The following is a 25,452-nucleotide window of genomic DNA, read 5'->3' on the forward strand; positions in this document are numbered from 1 at the left end:
TTTTTTTTTAATTGTACGTTGCAGCTATTTGATGACACATCTTCCTTTTCTATGTATTGCAGCTTTTGATATTCCTTTTGTATTTGTTTGAATTTTCACTTCCATAAAAGTCTTTTACTTGGAGCCAAAGTATTGAATCACATTTGATATATTTGGACCGAATGAACAGATCAGATAGCACTGGTCCATTTTTAGTCCTGAACGAAGAGCATTGAATGAAAGTGAGATGAAAAAGTGAGGTTTTTTTTCTCCTTTACACTTGCCGGTGCGCCCTGTTCATTTGCCATTAGAAGATCTACTTTTTAATCCAATAAAATATTGTGGCTTTACAAACCCAGATTATGTGACAGTGAGCTCAGATTCTGACTGATTCACTAAATGGCTACACATGGATTATTTTAACACTGTTACCATTGTTTGCTGCTGAACATGACCCCCTGGTAGAGTCCTGCAGCGGGTCGGGTACCCCCAGGTTATCTGCAAAAACCTGCCGTTCCCTGCGGGTTGCAGGTAGGAGTTTCGGGAGTGGGTACGGTCGGCGGTTCTTCCGGTTTTTGGGTCGTGTGGCGGGTCTTCCCAATAGCGAGTTTTAATTTTTTTTTCTGATCACGCCTACTTCTAATGATGTCACTTCCAGGTTTAAAATGACAGCACTTCCTGATTTACTTATTTTTTTCTGATCACGCTTCTAATGATGTCACTTCCGGTTTACAATGACAGCACTTCCTGTTTCTTGATGGTCAGCGGGTTGCAGATAATGTGCTTGCAGGTCCAAGCGGATACGTATGCGGGTTGGGTTCGGGTTTAACAAATTGCTTCCACACAGGACTCCACCCCCTGGTTCTCCGTATTAAGTATTTTGTCTTGCCCCATTTTTCATTTATTCTTTCTCTGACTTTTTTTTTATACATTAGAATCTTGCCTCTGCAAAGGTAGCATACCGGGGATGTCCAGCCCAGTGCTGGGAGTTGTAGAATAAAAATGAGATGGTCCTATAATTATAATTTAGGGGTACATGAGCATATGCTATAAGTAGTACTTTGATGTCCTGGTAATACCTTTTCTTGTTTTACTTACTTTGTAAAACTTTTGTTAGAGGCATGATATATTCTTTGCATTGTTAATTGTTCAATCTCACTTTCAGTCTCAACATTTTAAATAGATGTTCTACTTTTTGAGCCAAGTGTTGCTCCTTATTTGCATTTATAGCTAAGGGGTGCTCAGGCATAGCCTAATATAAATGTGAAGAGCACCCATTAAAATGTGTTAACAACCTAAGTGCCAAGGCCCATTTTCTCCTCAAGTGGCAACTTTTATATTTCCATTTATAGTACAGACCCTTTCACTTCCACAGGGGCTTCCAAACATCATTAAGACAGTCAAAATAAATAGACTGCAATTGTAAATGCTATATAGAATCTTACTAGTACTGCTGTTTTTTTTTTTTGTTGTTTTCAAAAAGTATATTCACTGCTGTGTTAGCATTGTGTCAAGGAATAGTTTGATGAAATATATAATAAAAAAACACAATGTATGCCAACTATGTACCCAAAACTGCTAGTTTATATAAAATAATGATTAACAGTAATAACTTCAAACTTTCATATAGAATATTGTGATCTTTTTAGATCTTTTTAGATCTTTTTAAATCTTTTTAGATCTTTTTAGATCTTTTTAGATCTTTTTAGATCTTTTTAGATCTCAGCAGTTAAAGGTAGAGTAACAGTGGTTTCTGAGTGGTAAGATTTGGAGAGCAACTTAATATTTTCGAGCAACTGATCCTCCATTCTCTTTATTTAAAATCCAGAGGCTGATGCATGTGCAGTAGAGCAAAAAGGCTGGATTTTTTGTTAAAGTCCAGCTTTTAACTCTAGTGGGCATGCACACCCGCGCAAAGAAAGATGGAAGGAGAAGGATTGCTCACAAGTGCCCCAGACTAGTGTAGTTTTCTGCTAACTGGAGTACCTGCCCGGGGTATTAGGAAAGTCATTACGATCCTTGGTGGATGTCCTAACATTCCCCCCCCCCTTGGATTGGAGCTTTCGTTCTCTTTTAAGGAATTATGGGCAGAGACGAGTCTAACTGGTGGGTAAAATGCTGCTAATATGAATGTTGTTATCAGTAACATCATTAATCTAACTACTTCCCTATAGCGTGTATACTGTATATTTACTGTATGCAACATTTTAACAAGTTACACAGCATGTTACGTCTGGATTACAAACCAATTGTTGTACACAGTGATAAAATGTGCAACTCCATTTCCAAAAATTTGGGATGCTGGGTAAAATGTAAATAAAAGTAGATAGTAGCAAACAATCTAAATCCTATATTCATTTAACAATTGTACATATGACCACATAACAAATGTTGGAAATTAGATGTTTTTGTTTTATGAAAAAAATGCTTGTTTTGAATTTGATGCCAGCAACACATCTAAAAAAATTAGGGTATGTTTCCCACTGTGTTGCATTACCTCTTCTTTAACCACCCCCTGGAACTGAGGAGACCAGCAACACCCTGGAACTGAGGAGACCAATTGCTGCTAAATAGATGGGGACTCCTTTTGGTATTTTTCATTTATAATGTAAGAAATGTTTTCACTGAGTGACAGGTCTGGACTGCAGGCAGGTCAGTTTAGCACCCGGGCTCTTTTACTATGGTGTAATAAGTGCAGAATTTGGTTTGGCTTTGTCTTGCTGAAATAAGGCTTCCCTGAAAAATACTTAGTCAGGATGGCAGCATATGTTGCTCCAAATTCTGAATACACTCATATGAAAAAGTTTGGAAATACCTCTCAGCATGCATAATAATTTACTCCACTTTCAACAAAATACATAACAGTGGTATGTCTTTCAATTCCCTGGAACATCTGAGTACTGGGGTGTTTTCTGAACAAAGATTTTTAGTGAAGCAGTATTCAGTTGTATGAAGTTAAATCAAATGTGAAAAACTGTCTGTGCAAAAAGGGGGGTAACCTTGTAATTTTGCTAATCTGAATGCATGTAACTGTTCAATACTGATTACTGGCAAAACAACTTGGTTGTATTAACTTGTTAAGCCTTGAACTTCATAGGCAAGTGTGTCCAATCATGAGAAAAGGTATTTTAGGTGACCAGTTGCAAGTTGCGCATCTGCTTGACTTTCCTCTGAAGAGCAACACCATGGGATCCTCAAAGCAACTCTCAAATGATCTGTAAACAAAGATTGTTCAGTATCATGGTTTAGGGGAAGGCTACAAAAAGCTATCTCAGAGGTTTAACTGTCAGTTTTAACTGTATGGAATGTAATTTGGAAATTGATGGCCACAGGCACAGTTGCTATTAAACCCAGGTCTGGCAGGCCAAGAAAAATACAGGAGCGGCATAAGTGGAGGATTGTGAGAATAGTTACAGACAACCCAAAGATCACCTCCAAAGACCTGCAAGAACATCTTGCTGCAGATGGTGTATCTGTACATCGTTCTGCAATTCAGTGCAATTTGCACAAAGAACATCTGTATGGCAGGGTGATGAGAAAGAAACCCTTTCTGAACTCACGAGTCGCGTGTTGTATGCAAAAGCTCATTTAGACAAGCCACAGTCATTTTGGAACAAAGTGCTTTGGACTTATAAGACAAAAATGTGGTTAGTTTGTCATAACAAAAAGCACTTTGCATGACAGAAGAAGAACACTGCATTCCAAGAAAGACACCTGCTACCTACAGACAAAGTTGGTGGAGGTTACATAATGCTGTGTGGCTGGTTTGGGACTGGGGCTCTTGTTAAAGTTGAGGGTCGGATGCAGAAACGGAACTAGAGGGGGACGAGCCCTGGCACAGGACCCGCAGCCGGGCCCCCTGCCCCCCTCTGTAAACCCGGAACTGGCCGGGATATGCGTTGCACGCGGACTGCTGGGGGGCCCTGAGGGGGTGCGGGCCCTGGCCCGCTCGCACCCCCTGCTCCCCCGGTAGTTCCGCCCCTGGTCGGATGAATTCAACCCATTATGAACAAATTCTTCAGGATAATGTTTAAGCATCTGTCAGAAAGTTGAAGTTACCCAGGGGTTGGATATTCCAATAAGACAATGACCCTAAACAGACTTCGAACTCTACAAAGGCATTTATGCAGAGGGAGAAGTACAATATTCTGAAATTGCTGTCACAGTCCCCTGACTTGAATATCATTGAAAATCTATGGGGTGATTTGAAGCAGGGGTGCCTAAATGTATGCACCTGTTTAATTTTGTTATGCATATTGCATGTTTTCTGTTAATCCAATAAATATTGTCACTGCTGAAATACTACTGTTTCCATAAGATGTTGTATATTAAAAGGAAGTTGCTACTTTGAAAGCTCAGCCAATGATAAACAAAAAATAATTGAGGGGTTTCCCAAACTTTTTCATATGACTGTATATCATTCAGCATTAATTGTGCCTTCTCAGATGTGCATACTCTCCATGCCATGTGCACTAATATACCCCCATATCATCACAGGTGCTGGTTTGTAAACAGGGCACTGATGATGACAAGACAGATATTCCTTTTCCTCTTTAGTCCAGTGGATGTGCCATCCATGATTTCTAATAAGAATTTCACAGTTTGATTTCTCAGACTACAGTTTCTTCTTTGCATGGTAGAGTTGTAACTTGCATGTTAGGGTGCAGAGACAGACTGTGTTCACAGATAATGGTTTTGGGAAGTATTCCTGAGCCCATGCAGTGATTTGCACTGCACAATTGTGTCTGTATTTAATGCAGTGCTTTCTGATGGCCCAAAGATCACAGCCCTCCAATATTGGCTTTGGACCATGTGAATGGATATTTTTCCAGATTTTTAGAATCTTTTAATGATATTAGGTACTATAGATGATGAATGAAAGTGTTGCAATATTTGGCCGTACAGTGTTTCACAGAGTGGGCTTTCCATACCAAACTTTACTTCTGAGAGACCCAGCCTCTCTGGGATCTATATTACACTATTTTTCCAGTTTGTTGCCAATGTCCCTAATTTTTTCACTACCTGAGACCAGTTTAAACTCAAGCATGTGTTACTGTCACCTGGTAGTGTGCAGGTTGAAAAGGGACTGTACATTGTAGACACAGCTTAATTCATTGAGTGTTCATACACTGTTGCTGTGTATATAAACACACAGAGAAATAATTGCACTGGGGTTTTGCCTGCATCGTTGTGTGCTTGGTGGCACTAAGACTGCTGGAGTTTAAACTGAGGTCTGATGGCTTATAGCTACTTCTGTGCTTGCAGTATTCACGGCACTAAACAATTAATTATACTAACCCATTTGGCATAAAAAAAACTTAGCTACTTTTATTTTTCATTTTCTAGCACAAACTGTCAACCATTCAGCTCGTATATTTTGTTTTCTGTATTTCATATTGGAATTAAAGCAAATCCTAATGAAATTACATTCAGATGATCCATCTTACAGAAGCATTGTGTGTAAGGGATATGCTCCTACTAACAGCCGAGGAATTCTTTGTCGTTTATCAGATAATACACTGTGATGGATGAAGGCTGACTTTACCCTGCACATCTTCTTTTCAGTATTTCTACTTCCCAAACTAAATAAAACCAACTGCAGCCTTTGACTGTCTCGGTTTCTCTGTCTATGGTTGTCTCTTGCCTAATCTAAGTTGAAAAGGTGAGGTCATCAGCCGGACATCTTGGACATTGTGATGAGAATCTAATTATGGATCCTTCTGGCCCTCAGCCCTCTACTATACTGTTATGCAGATATGCGTCTCCTCTAGAGACTGTCAATTAAAGCAAATTGACAGAGCAAAAGACAGTCCTTAGCTATTCCTTTTATTTCCTTCAAAATATGTCTTCTATTGATATTTTCACGGATCCATCAAAAGTGTAAAACAGAACTTTATTTTTAAATTGCTTTAGACTCTAAAATATGTAGGACTCTTACAAAAATAAAGGCATGTTATCCCCTAAATGCCCTTTTTAAAAATACACAGAGAGCAGCTAGAAGTAAATACGAGAGGAAAATGTGGTGCAATGCCCCTTTCTTGTTACCCCTTTCTTGTTACTCCAATTTTTTTTTTCCAATTATTTCTGCCACACCATATATTAATACATTATGTACCATTTTGCATTGGCCTCGTTACACAACAGTCCACTCTCTTCCTTGGCATGCAGTCAGTTATTTGTGCCCCTGGGGCAATTTTAGGTTTGAGTGCCTAGGTAAGCAACATATTTGTGTCCTTCCAAATAATAAATGGGTTCAGCAATCCCTATAGTTATACCAACATATTTTATTGTTTTTATACATCTACATAGAGCTGGGTAGTTTTGTAAAACATTTTCATAAAATGTTAAGACTGATTACACACATTTTCATTTCTATGGTCTTCTCTCTAGGGAAATCAAACTTTCCTCAAACGGCAGATGTCAAAATTCTGTAGTCACTTTGGCAAGCTTTCTTCTGCTGTGCAAATATGCACTTGTCTGTGTATTAGAAGTGTTTGCCACTCAGGACAGCATCTTCTCTACCCCCCCCACCTGTGCTAACCTTTATTAATTATAGTAATAATTCAAAAGTGATCCTATATGATTAGATACATTTCATAAGATTATCAGTGTGTGTGTATAGTGGCCTACTGATCCTGACCACTGTATATGCACAATTGATATCAATCGGTTCTAGGATTGTACACATGAGGAAGTGAAGATGAGCTGTAGCTGCTGATCTGATTATTTGTGGGGCCCCTCAGTCCTTTTGGCCAGTAGGTCAAATGAACCAAATTTCACTGTGTATGTCCATTTTATTATGAAATTCAGGGAAACTAAGCATTCGGAAAGAAATATACAAAATATACAGAGAGATGGGAAGGACCAATGTGCATAAAATGTAGGTAGTGCCACCGGTCAAGTACAGCAAGGGAGGGAGGCAGAAATCTGTGAGGCAAAGTCCCACACAACTCATTGGCAGGTCAAAGTTTCAGTCCCTTATCCCAAATGAGCACACGTTCCCAGGCAGCGCTAGCAGCCCAAAATACCTTTCCCTCAGGTTAGGTACTGGCTCCCGCGTGACAGGCCCCCACTGGATCCTTTCCTCTACTCTCCCCAGGCAGACTCACCCGAGGCCTGGCAGATCTGGCAGGCTCACACAGAGTGGAAACAGGCATCCACAGCGATGATAATCTTTATCCAACAAATAAAGCTTTGATAAATTTGCTGCTGAACTAGAGCTCCCAGCATTGCCTATAGCGCAAGCACACACAGTTCAGTTTGGAAATCCGGAACTTCCGACCCTACTGGTCTTGCTCCCAGGCATGGGGTCACCTACCCCAGCCTCAGAGGCCTCCTGCCTCTACATAGTGGCAGCTGAAATCACTATCTCCTTAATGAAGTACAAACAGCAGAAATCCTCCAGCAGTAATGGCTGTGAGCACATGGCAATCTCCTTTTACAGGGTGCAGCAGCGACACCTAGTGACTTCTTTTGGGATTTGCCATGCTGCACCAACACAAGGGCTCTGGCCCTTAGGAAACCCTGTAGTTAGTCCCAAACAGGGTTTCTGCACCATGAGGCTCCGACCGGAGGGGAATTTACCCTACAGGTCCCTACATGTATATGAAACGTCATTATCTGCATGAATTTATTGGGGCTTCTCTGGGTTTTCTGGTTTCCTTCCACACTATAAAAGCATACAGCCAAGTTATTTGCTCCCTAATGAAGCTGACCTAGTGTGATATAAATAGTGACCTTAAATTGTAAACTCATCATCCCTATTCTATTTAGATTAAATATCTACCGGATATTACATTGCTAGAAAATTAAGCAATTTCTGCGTTTAAGTTCACAGCCAGCAAAGTTACGGTTTCTGTTTACCGACTTGCTTTATAAGCCCACCTTGTTAAGACTTCCATTCAAACCAGATCCCCTCTACACCACCAAGCCACAACTTGATCCCCACCATACCCCTATCAGTTATGGCAACCCTAAAATGATTTCTCATTTAGATAGTTAACTCGGGGAAAGGAACCTAACTTTTATGGTGCTCAGTTCTTTGCCACACTTCATATTGCTGCTATTATAATAACTTATTCATCTCTGCCAAGGCACTGCATATTGTAGGTTTGCTGGTGCCAAATGTATATAAATGTCGGCACAAATAAATAATGGCACTCTGGAAAATGGAGATAAATATGCTCAAATCTTCTGCCCAGTTTTCATCAGTGTTAAAACAGCACACTAATAATGTTGCTTAAATGTTTGCATGATGCAGAAGTACTAGTTCCAGATGTGTTCATTTTAAACATAAGGTATTCTGTCAGCCAAGTTGCATATACTTTCACTCATGCCTCAAATATTATACATGAGGCAACAGCTTTGTGCAGATGTTGTGAACTGCAATCCCATTGTTCCATGCAGAATCTGGTGCTGGCATCACTGACAAACCATTCATCTTCTTTGCCTTTAAAATGACTGCCATAGCAAACTGAAGTTCATCTTCAGGTGACTGTTTAGTTAATCAGCCATCATACACAAAGCTGCACTTGCCCATATGGTTTCTATCAAGCTCCTTGAGGAGAAGGGTAGGGGCAGTGTGTTTACAATCCCAGCATGCGTTCTGAAATAACTTTGTAAGTGGCTTTATAGGTCATAACACTGAACGTCCCCAGTGCAGCATCACATTGATTGACAATCCCATCAGGCATTGGGACACTCCATATACACAAAGACATACAACTTTTCACTCAGAGTGGCAGCTGTTTTCCTGTGTTTAGAAAAGCTTGTATTTTGTGGAGAAGAAAAACAGAAATCTGCAGTCATGGAACATAACACATGAAAGTTAAAGAAACTTGAGGAGCATGTAAGCCATGCATGCATATCATTTTTTATTTATTTTTTTCCTGTAATTTTGATGCGGTTAGTGTATATATTTTAATAGAAGAGCATTCATGTAGCTAAATGTTTTCCAGATGTATTCTGCTTTAGTCTATAGCTATTTTTTTGTTATGCTTTATTCTTCCCATCTTCTAAAAAGGTTTTCTTGCTCACCTTGTAGGTAAAATCTTGCCTTAACCTCATGTTGGCTGGCCAGGGGCGCTGGGTCTCACCCTCTTCTTGGCAGGCACAGCCTAGTGGTGCTAAATACTCTGTTTATGGGGGGTGCCCAAAAAATCCTGATTGTTGGGCATTGCCCTTGGTAATATCCAAAGATATTCCTAGGTTTTCTGATGTACCCTAAAACATTCTTTTCCCCCCAAACTGAATAATTCTGCGGCATTTTTAATTATATCGTGGCCCTGACTCTTTAAAAGAGATTGCAGTGCCCACTATCATCATTACATATATACACATATATATTACATAAGAGTCATGAATATCCTGTAAATGATATCCTTATCAACAGTGCTTAGTGATGTCATCAGTTATAATCGGAGCTTGTGATGCAATTTCTGTCTCATGACTCACTGAAACTTTTGTATTATAATAAATTAAAGTACGCCCTGTTGCAAAATATGAGGATATTAGTAGTCACCATGACCTATATAAAAGCACTTGGCCTTCCATGGTCATGGAACGACTCAGTAACTTATAATATCCTTATATTTTATAAGAGGGGGTGCTTTATTCACTATATATTACAGGAACAAAATTTACAGGAACACAACACCACAGTGTACAGGAACTATCAACAGTAATTTATGTCAAACATAAATTTCCCACGTTTCTCTCACGGGAAAACAAAATACAAATGTGTTTTAAAAAAAACCTCTAAATGCCAAGCCTGAAACTTTTAAAAAACCCAAAACATTATCATATAATATGATAAACATGTACACTTATCTATATCTCTCTCTCTCTCTCTCTCTCTCTCTCTCTCTCTCTCTCTCTCTCTCTCTCTCTCTCTCTCTCTCTCTCTCTCTCTCTCTCTCTCTCTCTCTCTCTTTCTCTCTCTCTCTCTCTCTCTCTCTCTCTCTCTCTATATATTTTTTCTTAGTTAAATATATATATATATATATAATCAAACAGAATGGAATGCACAACCATTAGTATGCAGAAACCTGGGTGCTAGTCTGAGAAGTATGTAGACATAATGATGCAGGGATTGATATATCGATATATATATATATCTATATCGATATATATATATATATATAGTGTGTGTGTATATATACTGTATATCTTGTTATTTCCCACTTAGTGCCAGAGTAATATATTCTTTTTCTGCCTTTTTTTCTCGCAGCACTTCCCCACATTATTTATTAAAGAAGTGCTTGCTTTGTTGAGCTATTTGCTTCATGTTTTTCCCTCCTGACATTTTACTTAAAGACCAAGATAGCCCTGTCAATAGGCGATTAATTATTAACTGGAAAATAATTGTCCATAAATGTATCATATATGTTTTAATTACACTTCTAAACAGATGGTTCGTGTGGCACCCAGAGATTTGCTTTTGCATTTATTTTATCCTCATTGCCCTGGACAAAGCTACTTTTTTACTGTTGGCAAACTGTTTTAATGCAGCGGATAAAATATTTTTATTTTTTATTTTGTTTCAAGTAATATTTTGATATTTTCTTGTACAGCTTCTACCCAGTTTCAGGGTTAGGGATGGAGCACCTTTAAACAAATTAGACTCCCACGAAGCATGACATGAAGATACTGAGGGGAAGCCTACTGCACCACACTGCAACTATCTTGTATCACATTTTTACTTTATATTGCATTTTAACCAGGCGCGCTCCAGGCTGTTTTGGCCGCCTGAGGCAACATTTGAAATGCCGCCCCCCCCCGCCCGTCGTGCTTACCTTAAAATCGCAGAAACGCCCCTGATATTAACTGATGTTTTGCTTGGAAACACATCTCTTAGCATTATATACCTTTAAAAAAACATGGTGTCCATAACATAGGTTAAAACAAGTTTCACTGTCCTTCTCATGAACAATGGTAAATTAACTGAGAAAGAAAATATATACCAATAAAACTAATAAATGCTTATCCTATTATGTTAAAATAAGGCACCCCCATAATAATAATAATGGGACCTCTTTATGAAACATTAATGCCATGATGTCTATGATAATGAAAAGAATCCATTACACAGAAGTTATTTCTTGTAAATTGTATTTATAAAGATTTGTATTTTCAGAAGGCCCCTATCTGAGATCATCATCATCATTTATTTATATAGCGCCGACAAGATACGCAGGCTAAACAGTGGGTTGCAGGCTTTCAGTATGAAGCAAGTGGTCACTGCTTGCTGTATCTATTCTCTATCAATAATACAAAAGAGCACAAATACTTAAGTGTATTTTTTCAGTTATTAAGATTAGCATTGAACTGTATATAAGTGCAGTTTTACTCAGATGACTATGGGCTTACATAGTTGTATGCTAAAGTAGGTATGCTTATGACAACTCTGGCATGGGTTTTTGGTAAAATTTCAATATATAGGTGTGGTGTTGGGTATATATTGTCCATATATGTATGATGGTATTCCAGTCCAAGTACACAATAAAAAATAGAGACTGCACAGCAAATTAAATTTAGCTAGTGACATCACGAATGTAGGCTTTTTGTGGCAATTTTATGTATATCTTTTGTCTGAGGGGTATCTTGCATGTTTCTTGATGAAGGCTCAAGGTAGGTCCTAAAAGGTTTTCCAGTTGCTCTTCCCCTGCCCTAATCAAAGGAGAATTGAGAGGATGGTGATGCAGGAATTCAACTGAACCTCTCTGTAAACTGGGGTGCACATGCAGCTTAGTATATAAAAGGGTGGGGGTAAACAGTTTAAGAACATAGCATGACATGGATAGATTTGTGATTATCTTCCCATCTTTACACCCACCCACTCATGCTGTGCTTATTTGTAATCAGTTTGCTTAATAACACAGCAAGCTTTCTCTCTTCCAGTGACTCGCTCATTACTATTGCTGATCAGAACACAACATAAATCTGCACTTCATGTCCCGAAATGAATGTTCCTTCCACGTGTGTGTGTGTGTGTGTGTGTGTGTGTGTGTGTGTGTCTAATGATTCAAATGAACAATGATGAGTAAGAAAAACATCTTTGTGCATCTGCTTTTTTTCTCCAACTTCCAGTGTCATGTTTTTCTGTTCCCCTTTCAAATTAGAGGTCACTTTCCAGTGGGTGCATTGACTACTCTTACACAAGACAAACATACCAAAATCCATGAGAGATTTAAAAGGTTGGTAAAGGAAAATAAAAGCCATTAAAGTAACTGCCTTTTTTCCACTATGATGTAAGGCGTGCCCTGTGGATCCATTGCTGCCAATGCTATTTTCAAACCCTTTTATCTTTAATCCATATTTTTATCTGGGACAAATGTGCTTGTATTCGTGTACAATTTCTCTTGCAGAGAGGTTTTTGCTTTGATTTAACTTTTTCTTTGAACACTTTTTTTTCTTAGTTAAATAGCATTTTTTCCAGGGAATGCACAATAAATCTAAAGAGATTGTAAAGAAGGGAGACCGAGCTGACTTACAGTTTGCAAAATAGTGGGCTGGGACAATATGAAGAAATACATTAAATATAGCCTCTGATTTTATTTTGATTTAAGAATATCTTTCCCTTTTTTAAACTGTGCAAAAAGAGGTTCATATTGTAGGCAAATGATTGTACAGTAGCTTAGAGGTGAAACCTGAACTAGTTTGGTCTTAACTATAAGGAGAAAACACACAATGACATGATCAAAATTGCTCTGAGACTTCCGAGGAATGATTGCTAATCCCCCTTGGCTTGGTAGGGGTTGCAAAGTTTTCCCAAAGTATGGCAAAATAGTTGCTTGCATAAGGGCTGGCCACCTAACCAAATTCTGCTCAATGAAGCTTTCCAAGAAAGATCCAAGTTGTAATCAGCCTCAAGAATTTCCTTTCCCACAATCAACATTACCATCCTGTTTCACCGTTGGTCAGTAAAAATAACATGCACCTGTATCTGTAGAACCACGAAAATAAATGATGGCTTTATACCCAAGGGGGAGGAATGTGCTAAACGTTAACAGCAAAAATATGTGCAGTTTCAAAAAAACACTTAAACACTTTTTCTTCTTTCGAAACTTATGATGAACTGGGTTTGTGAGCTCAAAGCTAAATATTGTAATATTTAGATTGGAAAGTGATTATTTATATTGGTTTTTTTTTTACTAAAATGTGTTTCTTACGAGATGGCCAAGCTTTGTCCTGTTATAAGGCCTATTTACTTTAACTCAAATTAATCTCAATCCGAAAACATGAAAACTCGACTTTATCAAGAGTGCAGTTCACAATGTCAACAACAACAACAGGGGCATCTGCCATTGACTTCTACATGATCTCAACAGGTTTGAGATGGAGTATTTTCAGATATTTTCGGATTCAGATCTTTAGCAGCTTTGAGGTACAGTAAAGGTATGGGCATACCTTCCAATATTTTGGAAATAAAAAGATGGACAATTTTTTTGACCATACCCATGTTTGTGGCCACACCCCCTAATTACCATGTTCATTTTACAAAATTTGGCAGGTTATGAAAGTTTGAACATAGTTCTGTTTTTTTTCCAGTTATTACAGTTTTGCTTATGAAGGGGAATTGTCCTTTAAGCTGTGAGTCTAACTTTTCCCAAGGGACCTCCTTATCTAAATTGTTACAATTACTTAATTGCTTATCTCAAAATTGTTACAAAGTATCTTAGCTGCACCTGATAGCTGGTCTACTAAGTTAGAAACTTTGTTTTTCTGGCTGTTCAGTGCAGAGAAAGTCAGGACTTTTCAGTACAAACCCAGGACTGCGGGTTGAGCTGTCAAAAGCAGGACAGTTGGGAGGTATGGGATCCATTATCCGGAAACCCGTAATTCAGAAAGCTCTGAATTACTGATAGGCTGTCTCCCATAGACTTGTATAATCTCCTTTGGTCTTACTATATTGATCTGCATTTTCTGAGGAATCTTCCGTATGCGCCAAAGTCACAAAATTTTTATTAAAAAAATCGGAGATATTGTGAATTTCAGCGCATGCGCAGTAGCTCCGCAACGGAAAATTCCTCCAACTCCGCATTCGCCCGAAAATTCCGATGTGTGCACCGTGAATCCTACGATCCTAGGAGGTGGCCCTTATTTTTTAAATTAGCAATTTTCTATTTAGGATTACCCAATGGCACATTCTACTAAAAAAGTATATTATTCTGAAAATGGTTTATTTACATTAAGCAGGGTTTTACATATGAGCTGTTTTATGCAATATCTTTTTATAGAGACCTACATTGTTCGGGGGTATGGTTTTCCTTTAAGTAGTTCATTTCAGTAAGACAGCACTCTGTGCCTAACTGCACCACCTAGCTGTGAAGTCAGAGTTCAGTTCCACACAGACAACTAGTCTATTTCCTTTACAAAGTGCCTTTTATCACATTTTAGTTCTGTTTTGACTCCTACAAATGAGAGATGAATAGAAAGTAGTGCAGAGCAGATCTCCAAGAACTGCTGCCAAACTCTGTTCCAGGGAGGGCTCGACAGTTGAAATCTTCAAGGAACCCCATGGCAATATTTGTCTTTCATGTGAATTTCAAATAGCGGGCCGAAACAGCTGAATCATACAAGAGAACTCAAATGTTTATATTGCTGAAATACCAGTGCTTGTTGCTGAAGACAAACTGCTTGTAGAGTTGTTGAAGTCACGCATTTGTAATTTTTTTTTCCTTTAGAAATTCATTGTATTGTAAACAAAACATTCTCCTAATCCGTTTCAAATTCTAATTGTTACATTCCTATTATGCGAGCCCCCCTCTCCCAAAAGTGGATCTCCACCCAGAAATTGGTGATAACATTCAATTTATTATTAATAGTACATTAGTTAAACATCTTCACTGATTTTAGTTATTTGTAAAAAAAAAAAACGAGAAATCAAAATTTGTATCTCTTTCTGTTCTCTGGCTCTGACTCCCCAAAAAACTGTAGCAGAAGTCTGTTCTCCTCCAGGTTTATTAATCAGCTGCCTTCTATTGCATTATTTCAGGGGCCATAACCTGCAGTGCAGAGAATATAAACAGCAAGCAAGATACTGCTTTCATTAGCAATTACTTTTGCAAATAACTATAAAAATATTGAACTTATTTTACCTATGTACATTGGGAAGCTAAGTTGTGTGACACAGTGGAATAACATTTTAAATTAGCTCTCAGGAAAGGGAACCAGACGATTAAAAGGGGCAGTATACCTTTTTCCCCCCAAAATTATTTCAAGGTAAGTCATGACTCTTTTCAGCACTCAGCAATATTACAAGCATTACATCTAGGCTCCCTAGATTGCTGACAGCCAAAAATTGCATTATCTATTAGATTCACAACAGAGCACAAAGTGTTAAGCTGAAAAGGTGGCCCCATACACTGCAAAATCTGCTTCTTTTTTTAGAGTTTGTCAAAAAGAGCATATCTCAACCTGCTTTGACCACCCTCACGCTTGCCAATGAGACCTGTCAAATGAGAATGGCGTCAATGCAGTCCTTGTCCAACATGATTTTTATGATATGAAACATATATAATAGGAATGACTGCAGGGCTGTGATTGGCTATCCCCCTCATTCTGTGCTTCTTGAAGGGATTGTTAGGACATGCACACCCCTCATGTGAAACACAGACAGGGAAACATAGCAAAACTATAGGGAGCTCCAATTAAAAAAAAAATTAGCCCAAAGTGAAATGAGCACCATATATTATTCATTATTGCCCACTAGATCACTTATCCTATATGTCTCCTTAATAAAATGCAAATGCAGAGCTGTTGTCCTTGCTCTGAGTCCTACCATATTTGAGCAGGGCTGCCAATGCTTCTTCCTACTGTCACTCTGATAAACAAATTTATGTATTCGCATATCCGCTGTTATAGAGTTACGATTGAGCTTCTTTTGCCAATAGTGATACAACTTCTACTTCATACGGTCTTCCAGCTGTTACTTATGACATATACTAGAGGCTGACAGTTGAATGGGCTGTCTGGGAGTTGTTGATCCCGAAAACAATTTTTGCACAGCATTTATCTTATAGAGACAAACATGCTATATATCCCCTGTGGCATTCTGGGAAGAGTTTGCTGTAACATTATTTTTTACTAAACCTACTTTTATTATTCAATTGCAGGCTAAACATCTTGCTCAGAATATCATTCACTAAATCATCTCCATGATGCAAAACTTCTGGATTCACACACACAATATCTTTTTAGGGCAATAAAAAATGTGCTGCCATAGTTCCATCAACTCTGGGAAATGATAATCATTTCAAATACAAAAGGGGGGTGTGGGAGCACTCCTAGGGCTAAGTAAAAATGTATTAAAGTATAATGGAAGTGCTACTGACTTGGCCAAATTAATGTTTTTTTATAAAAAAAAATGGGCGTTGGTTTGGGCAGTCTCTCTCTTAAAAGCCGCAAAAGCAGGTGGCGGGGGAGGATTTAGCCCACAAGTTGAAACCAAGGCTCAGAAGGCATTTACTCCTAGTAATACTATTAAGCAGAGAGGTAAAAGACCTTTTATACTATGACCAGAGGTAAACAAGTTAGGGACCACCGTGTGGGGTTTACCTTGATGTGCTATGGTGACTTATCAACTTTTTGATCATAACTTTGTAACATTTAAAATACATGCACTTGCATATTTATTGAATTACTTAGAAAGGGGACCAGGGTATGTGCATTGATTAATTGGCCAGGTATATATATATACCTAGAGCGGTCAACCCACCCCCCTTTATTTTTTGGGAGTTGTCCCCCGGTTTCCTGTCATCCTACCCCATTCTCCCGAATTTGAAGCATTCTCCCAATTTATTTTGTGCAGGTTCTCTTTAAATTCCAGGCATGCAGTAAGCATTTAGTGACATGATTGGGAGTATGTACGCATGTGCGGGTTGAAATCAGCAGTTGGTCCCCCGACATTTTCTTCCCAGTGGTTGTATACCTCAAGACATTACTAAATTTTGGCAATCCTGGTTATTGTGGATTACACAGATATTTGTATTACATTATTACTTCTAACTTGCAGCTCTTCTACTATCAGTATACCGTAGAATTTACAATATCTGCTATTTTAAATACACCATTTAATGAAGTAATATGTTTTGCCTTTTCATATTAAAGTAAGCAGAATGTGTTTTGTTTACTGCCTTGTTTTCAGCCTCTCTGCCTCTTATCATGAGAAGAAAAAAATCCCTCATTTTCACTGTCATTATGCAAACAAGCTGTCATACATACAGAAAGCTACCCGTTAGAATAATGAAGCTCTTGAGCTAAATGGAAAATTGCGATTTCTTTAATGAATTCGCATTCATGGTGTGGCTATGAAATTTTAGCTATTGGATGCTAATTTCTGCAATGTGCAATACACACACTCCAGATGTTAATACATTTTTTTTTTTTTTGCTGTGGAGGAAACATTAGGTTTGCCCATGGGTTTCTGCCTTGCACCCTAAATCACAGCTACTCATTGCAGAATAGTTTACATACAAGCTGAACCGTACCATCTTTGCCATTATAAGACACAGATTGCATAGTCAAGAAAATGAATATTCTACAAAGTAACTCATTTTCTATAAGCAATTTTAATGCATTACCCACTATCTGGAAGAGGATTACATTCAGTTTGTGCTTGGAAAATCTTAATAAAGTGTTTTCCAGTTACTCAAAATGTAACACATTTGGATTGTATGCATATTTTCTCTCCAAAATGTGAAATGTGACTCTCCGTGTGCACTACAGATTTTTGTGCAGGTTCAGACAGTATCCATGTGGCCCTGTTTGGTCTTACAAATCTAAGGGCTTGATTTTGCAGCTCCAGCTGTCAGTGTAATCATTTCCGTGAAGGACAGTGATCAATAAAAAAAATGCATGGGCATATTTCCATACAACCAAGGTGATATCCTCATGTAATCCTTCTCATGGTGAGATTGATGCACAGATGGTATTGCACTGTGACTCTGCTGCTGTTCACACTGGAGAGGCTTTTTCAGCTCATTACGGTTCTGCGTTATTTGTTTCCATCCCAGCTTTCACATTAAATTAACTCAATTTGTTTTATTGGTATTTAATATATTCCTATGACTAGCACAGGTAGGCTTTGGATGGCATTGGAAATTTTAAATGGCTATTGACCTTCTAACCGCTGAAATGCTGTGGCTTAATCCATTTATTCTCCTCTTGTAAAATGACAGGTCCAGATGAGAAGCATTAACATTTACCAGACATCTCGAAAGGGATTTTCTATTAGGCCTTTGCTTTGTGTTTATTCTCAAAGAAAATACTGTCTTGCAGTGAAGGCATAAGAGATATTAAGAGTGTTTTGTTTAAGTCGTTACTGATTCTTTAACTATATCTATTTCCTTTCAAGTCAGATCTGCTCTTCCTTCATTTTAATGTTTTCTGCTTTGCAGGAACTCCTTTACTAGTGAGAAGGAGCAGTGACCCAACTGTGGGACCAGCTGAATTTCACCCATCTTCTTCTGCTGAGCAGAATGTAACTGATTCAGCACAGGTTAGTGAATGACTAACTCTCTAACCACATTTTGTAAAAATAAGTTATTGTTTGCACAACATCTGTTCATGCATACCCAGCATACTGTATATACTGGATTCCAGTCCAGTAATCGTATCTAGAGATGTATTGGTTTATAATGTATACCAGTCTTAAAGTGCACCTGTCACCCAGACATAAAAAGCATCAATGTCCTTTCAAATTAAACATGTAACCCAATTATTTAATTTAACATGTTTAAATTTTTTATTTAAGCATTCATAGCTGTTGTAAACTCATTTAAAAATCTCAGCTGTCAATCCAATATTGCCTGCCCCTCCTCTATGCCTTAGGCATAGAGGCGGGCAAGCAATTACTTTCACTTTCCATTCAGCACTAACTACACTCCCCACATTCTCTTAACCATTTAATTATGTAACCAGTGCATGGGTATGGACATCAGGTCCCCAGTTCTGATGTGTAAACAAGATTTAGAGATGATGCAAGGCTTGTCTTAACCATAGTGGGGCTCATTTATCAACACAGGGTAAATTTGCCCATGGGGCAGTTACCTATAGCAACCAATCGGTGATTAGCTTTTTAAAGCCCGCGGCTAGTAGAAGAATGAATGCAGCAATTTGATTGGTTGCCATGGGTTACTGCCCATGGGCAAATTTGCCCAGTGTTGATAAATAATCCAAATGTGCACTAAATGGCTCCGGCCTGCTTGCTATAATTATTAATTCCCAGACGGAAGGAAACAAGATTCAAATAATTTTTTACAATGTAATTAAAGTTAATTTTGCTTGACTAACACGATAAAAAAGGATTTGGAATTATTTTTTTGGGTGACTGGGTCCCCTTTAAATCTACAGTGAAATATTGCCTTACTTGAGTGACTTTCTGGTGTCCGAGTGGGACATTTATAAGGATGCATTTCAGTCATACTGGTACAGTCTGCATCGTTTTTGTAGGGTTGTAATGCAAATTACACTGCCTTTCCTTAAATAAGACAATAAAACAAGACTCTGCCAGTGCATTTTACTCCTCTGACTATAGAAGGAATGTGCTTCAAATTAGCGATGCACCGAATCCACTATTTTGGATTCGGCCGAACCCGAATCCGGTTCGGCCAGGCAGAAGGATTTGGCCGAATCCGAATCCTGCTTTCAAGGACAAATCCTGGCTGAATCCCAAACCGAATCCTGAATTCAGTGCATCCCTACTTCAAATGCAGTATATGTGTTTGGGGCTGATTTATTAAAAAAATCCCCCCAAACTCAACTAGCCCTGCCCATCTGTTCCACTTTCTGCCTGCTGAATTCCCAGGCTGTGCAGGGGAGCTGGTGGCACTCAGCACATTACACTGTAGGATAGAAACCAAGTAGCAGCTAAGCTGTCCTGATAGGAAACTGAAGCCTTTCTTTGCTTGTGTGACTGCAGGGCTGTGATTGGCTATTCCCCTTCCTACTGTGCTTTTGGCATGGACCATTCGGACACTTCCACCCCTCATTTGAAACACAGACAGGGACCATTACAGATCCATTGGAAGCTCCAATAAATAGGCAATTTTTGAAGATATTAATTTTTAGCCCCAAAGTAAACCCAGCACTTTGTGTTATTCATTATTACCTACAAAATTATTATTTTTTAAATAACTTATTCTATATGTTTCCCTACTGCAATTGTCCTCTTCTGGCATGGTCGGTAACTGGCCTATTTCCTTTGGATAAGATCACCTATATTCTTTAGATAAATAGATATTTGGTTTACTTATATTGTGTCTGCTAGTTTATTTCTACTAATAACCCCACTGGGTAGAATGGCAGTTTACCAGTCTATTCCCATTCTATCGAAGGTTTCATAATAGTGTCTAAGTGTCAGAGTAGGACACTGATACATGTTACATGATTATATATACACATAACTTTTTGGGCCAATACCCTCTATTATTTTTTGCTGGATAAGTTCTCTAAAGCTCACATATGATGGAAAACTTGCTTGTTTTGTGATATCATCAAATGAGGCATTCTTTTCCTACATAGCCACGCGGGTTATGGACAAAATTGACTAATAAAAATGTTTGGCACCTAGGCCACAGATTGGAACATATGGGGGCTCTACAGACCCTATGGGAATAGATAACATTCTTTGCAGCCTTCACCCTTGTATAGTTGTCAGTCGACCTTAAGAACGGGCTAATAATCAACTTTGCAAAGAATGTTCAAGTTAGTAAGCACATGTATGGCCCTCTTAAAGGAATACTGCAATCGCACCTTTAAACCCTTTAAAACATTTTTTACACAAGTGCCCTAAAGTACGTAGACAACAAAGACTATCCTTCTAGCACATAAACCCAAAATACTGTAGCTGGTGCATAACTAAAGTTAATTTATGCCTTAGCCACTCCTCACCCCAAACCCACAGGCAACCCTTCCACATTTTGTGCTGACTATACTATGTTTCTTTTTGTTTTAAGAAATGGTAGTAATAATTATAATAATAATAATAATAATAATAATAATAAATAATTAAACTAAAAAACTTTTATTTTGCCACTTCCTTGGAGCAAATGTGGGAGGAGAAGAGGGTATTTAACCAAGTTACCAGTCCATAGAAAGGGATTTGCTTATACGTGTATGGGATTTATATTGTAAAATATGTTGGGCTGACACTCAAGTTACAAAGTGCCAAAAAAACTATCATAAAATAATGATTAATAATAAAAAATAGGGCTTTTTTAGTTAAAACAATAGGCAAAATATGTTTTCGACAACACATTTTTTTTTTATATCGTGTTCAGGTTGAACAACCCTTTCGCACAGTGTATTGTGTCTCAGCATGAGAAAGCCCAGCTTGTGCCTCCATTGGGGGGGAGTACCATATTTCCTTGGTTATTCTTCCTGCCATCTGCAGATGACCTGTTCCAGCTGGCTCAATTCGCAGATCCAAGTCTATGGCCAAGTATACATGGTCAGATCCTCCGGGCGCAGTACATATAGTGGGATCTTGAATTTGTTTAGCATTAAAAAGGATATATTTTTTATATTTAGATCCAGTTCATTTTTTGGTTTTCTTTAGAGCCAAGGTCTACTATTTTTTCTAGATCCATGACAGTGTTCGCTTTAAAATTGCAATATATAAATAAGCAATAGAATAAGGCAACCACTGCTTCTCTGTTGCGTTCTCTCTGTATAGATATATCAGGTATATACTAACTTGCCTTCCCAGTCCAAAACGCAGAAACAAAAAACTTGTCAAACCATAGCAGAGTCCTTTAATGATTACTTTGTTTTAGTGTTGCCACATTGCTTCCCTTCTTGCCTCAGCCAACATGTGGTTTGTGCTTTGTGTTACACTTGGGAGGGAGGCTGTCACTCAATGGGATAACACCAAGCCAGGCCACCAGAATTCAGTGCACCCCAGACAACAGATGGCCTCGGCTTTCACACTGACCTTCATGCTGACTATGTTTATAGCTCCATCGCCTCCTTCCCCATTCTTACACCTCTGAGACAGTTGGTCTCTCAAACCAGCTGCTTTCAGTGCATTTGAATTAATCTGCATCCCCAGGGCTGTAAATATTACTCCCGCAGCATTCTGTAGCAATTCCAAGCAAGACTGTCAGACCATTTGAAATCCAGAATTCCCCACAAAACCATCCAGACCTACTGTAAATCTTCAGTTTGCGTCTAACCACTATTAACCCCTTTCTGCTAGCTAGTTCTTATGGCAGAACTAAATATTACCAAGAGAGTAACAATTCTTCAATAGTTTACATTTGAGCCTCAACTCATGACCAAACATAGCTCAAAACTGCCGAATTTCTAGTTTTAACAAGATTTACTTATGCAAGAGCTTTAAAAATGTAACTTTAATTCTGTATAGATATATTTCTCTTTGTGCGGATTGTTGCACTTTAAAATTAAATTGCAGTTGAGTTCGCTAAAATTCATCCGAATAGTAATGCAAAAATTAAATGATACATATTTTAAATTATATTTATTTCAGCCTGTTTGCAATGAACAATATTTTGTGTACTTTGGTTCACTTTAAAAGTGGAGAACCCCACTTTGAAGTGAAAAGATCGAACCTATGATAGATGGGGTTTTCGCTGAACATTGTAACATTGGTGTGGTTTTAGGGATGTAGTTTACTGTACTAGTTACATTGCAAATATATCATTCCTCTTAAAAAAACTTTTTTAAAATGATAACTGTGTGTGGGTAGCCATCTCTGCTCATTATGCATGATACTGTGCTTCCAGATGCAACTGGAAGATCATCATACAAGTCTTTCCATGCAGCTTTTCAGTTCTTATCTCCCTAATTATAAAGAAGAGCTTTAGCTTCTATTTCTCCTGCTGGATGTTATTGTCACATCTACCACTTGGTGGCAGATGTTTTTTGCAAAAGATTTGCAAGATAATTTTGACCTACTCAGCCTTCAGGTAACTTATTTTTGGAAGGGTAATGGGGAAGGGGGTGCCAGGAAACATTATTTACAAGTGCATGCATAGCTTTTCACTGTACAAACAGATATAGACATTCTAAATGTCTAAATTGTCATCGCCACTTATTAAGCAAGTACACGGCAGTTCTTGGCCCAAAAACGTGCATTAGAGCATTTAAATAACCACCTGCATCAGCGCTGTTATGCATCCCATCAGGACTATTCCACACCCTGGTGGTCAGCAGCACCTAAAATGTCCTTGTCACTGCTCCTGAGCTTTAAACTGCACTGGCCTTAGCTTCTTCTTTTTCATGTTGGATGCACATGTGAAGTAGTGTGGAAAGTGTCTTTTTGGGGCCCTGAAGAAGGAAGAAAATGATCACTCCAATGGGCTGTAGGAAAGTACCCTGGCCGGTACAGTTTCAGCAAACAGGAGCACTACCCCAGGGTTCAGTGTCGTATTGGGGGGCCCGGGCCCACCGGTGCTGCTGCTTCAGGGCTGCATTTGACTAATAACTGAAGTGTTGCCATTCTCCATACAGGTAACAGTGAGACATATAACAGACTGACTTGTATTTTGAACCTGTGGTCTATAAAACTAGTTGCCTCGTTGATGTACTGTATGTATGTATGTATGCAAAAATAGCACATCTTTTAAGGAAAGCACGGTCAACAATCATTCTTCTATAAATAAAGCAGTTGGACACAAGAACTATTTTGCAACACACAAGGTAGAGAAGGACAAAACAATATATGGGCAACCTTACTGGTGACCAGGCATTTTACTACATAGATAAATAAATAAATAGACTTCTTACAATCACTCTAAAGAGCTGGTGATAGACATAAAACATCATTGCACTCTGGATTTTCCACAGTACTTAGGAATTTCAAAGAATTGTAGTTTAACTTTAAGATAAATTTTAGCTTGCTATAGAATATCCTCGTTTATCAAATTTTTATAATTTTAAAGCATACCACCTTCTTCTGCCTCTTTCCAGCATTCAAAAGGGGTTCACCTTTGCAGAATGAAAATATTCCCCTCTGAGGCTACATTTTTGTTATTTATTGATTATTTTTAATTTTTAGTCATCTTTATTTTCAGGCAAGAGTAAAGTGAACCCTAGCAACCAGATAGCTGCTGAAACAAACAGCTAAATAATTCAAAGAATTCAGAAAATAAGAATTTAAGACCAAGAGCAAATAGCCTCATAATAGCAATGTCTACCGTTAAACTACCACTTTAAATTGCGTTTTACTCTTCTGTTAGCTCAACAAGGATCCTGTTGGGGTTATATAAAAGCTTTAAAACTTGATTTGGTGTGTGTTTTTTGTTAATGTTTGCAGCAAACAGGCCAATAGATGCCTAATAGCTTGCAAAAAAATGATACAGGTATGTGATCTGTTATACAAAACCTCAAAGCACGGACTTACAGGAAGGCCATCTCCTGTATGACTCAATTTTAATAAAATAATTCACATACCTTTTTCTTTGTAATAATGAAACCTTACCATGTACTTGATCCCAATTAAGATATAATTAATTCTTATTGCTGGCAAAACAGTCATGGAGGGTATAATGCTTTAATTGATTGTTAGCAAACTTAAGGTCTTGTATTCCAAATTAAGGAAAGCTTTGGAGGGTGAATTATTTTATTCAGTTGCATTTTGTCATCACTGAGCATTGTCATTGTTATTTCACAGGTGGAACCAAGTAAAATGGTATCACAAATGTTGAGAAGGGCTACTAAAATCTTTTGTTCATAGATAAAAGGAAAAATGTCAAGGTGCTGGCCATGGTAGATAACTAGCCTTTTATCTGATATTTGCATAATAAAAAAACCGAGTTCTGCCCATTGTGAACATGCAACATAATTCACCGTCTGTTTGTTTAAATTACTCAGCGTGGCTTTATGTTATCGGTGATGGATTTAATCCTTTGAAATGATGGAGGTTTCAGAGAATATGTGTAAGCAGTCCCACTGTGTAAGCCAACGCATGCTACATTCATTACATTGCAGTGTGTGTTTGAGGAGATAGAGGGTGAATTATTGGAGGTCTTGGTTTTAGAGATGTATAAGGGCTTTATTTCAGTATATATATTTATTTTAAAATAATCAGCTTGTCTACAAATGACTGGACAGTAGTAGTAATAAATAGGCATGTCGAGAATAGAGTGAACTGAACAGCAGCATAATGTGAGTATTCTGCCGCACCCAGGAGTTTGAGCTGTCCACTGATAAAGAGACAGTGGGCTGTGTTGCCCTTGTATTTCAGTGTGCCTTTGTTTTGAAAATATAAAATCCTCTGTCCAATGCTGTTGACAAGGCTAAGCACTTCTCCATTACAGGAATGTTGGAAACATTTAGTTTATCTTCTTAATGAGCAAAATCCTCATCTAAATAATTTTGAATGGGGCTACTTGGCTGAAGATGTAGACACCTGGGGTATTATCCTGTAAAGTGTTTTATGAAGACAGATTGGTGCTGTCTAAATGATTCAGGCATACATAATAAGTGAAGCAGAGGTTTGTGTCTGCCTGA

At 38.2% G+C, this 25,452-nt stretch overlaps 1 protein-coding gene across 6 annotated transcripts in view; it reads left to right on the forward strand.

Moving 5' to 3' along the window:
• The window catches only part of LOC108701460 (partitioning defective 3 homolog B), a 653,761-nt gene that overhangs the window by 124,893 nt on the left and 503,416 nt on the right, over positions 1 to 25,452 (forward strand). For all 6 annotated transcript variants that reach the window (XM_018236176.2, XM_018236179.2, XM_041576955.1 and 3 more), the window contains exon 4: positions 18,378 to 18,478. In XM_018236176.2, the coding sequence (XP_018091665.1) occupies positions 18,378 to 18,478 (101 nt within the window). The remainder of the gene's footprint in view (positions 1 to 18,377; positions 18,479 to 25,452) is intronic.

Source organism: Xenopus laevis, chromosome 9_10L (genome assembly GCF_017654675.1).
Source record: "Xenopus laevis strain J_2021 chromosome 9_10L, Xenopus_laevis_v10.1, whole genome shotgun sequence".
Classification (NCBI taxonomy): domain Eukaryota; kingdom Metazoa; phylum Chordata; class Amphibia; order Anura; family Pipidae; genus Xenopus; species Xenopus laevis.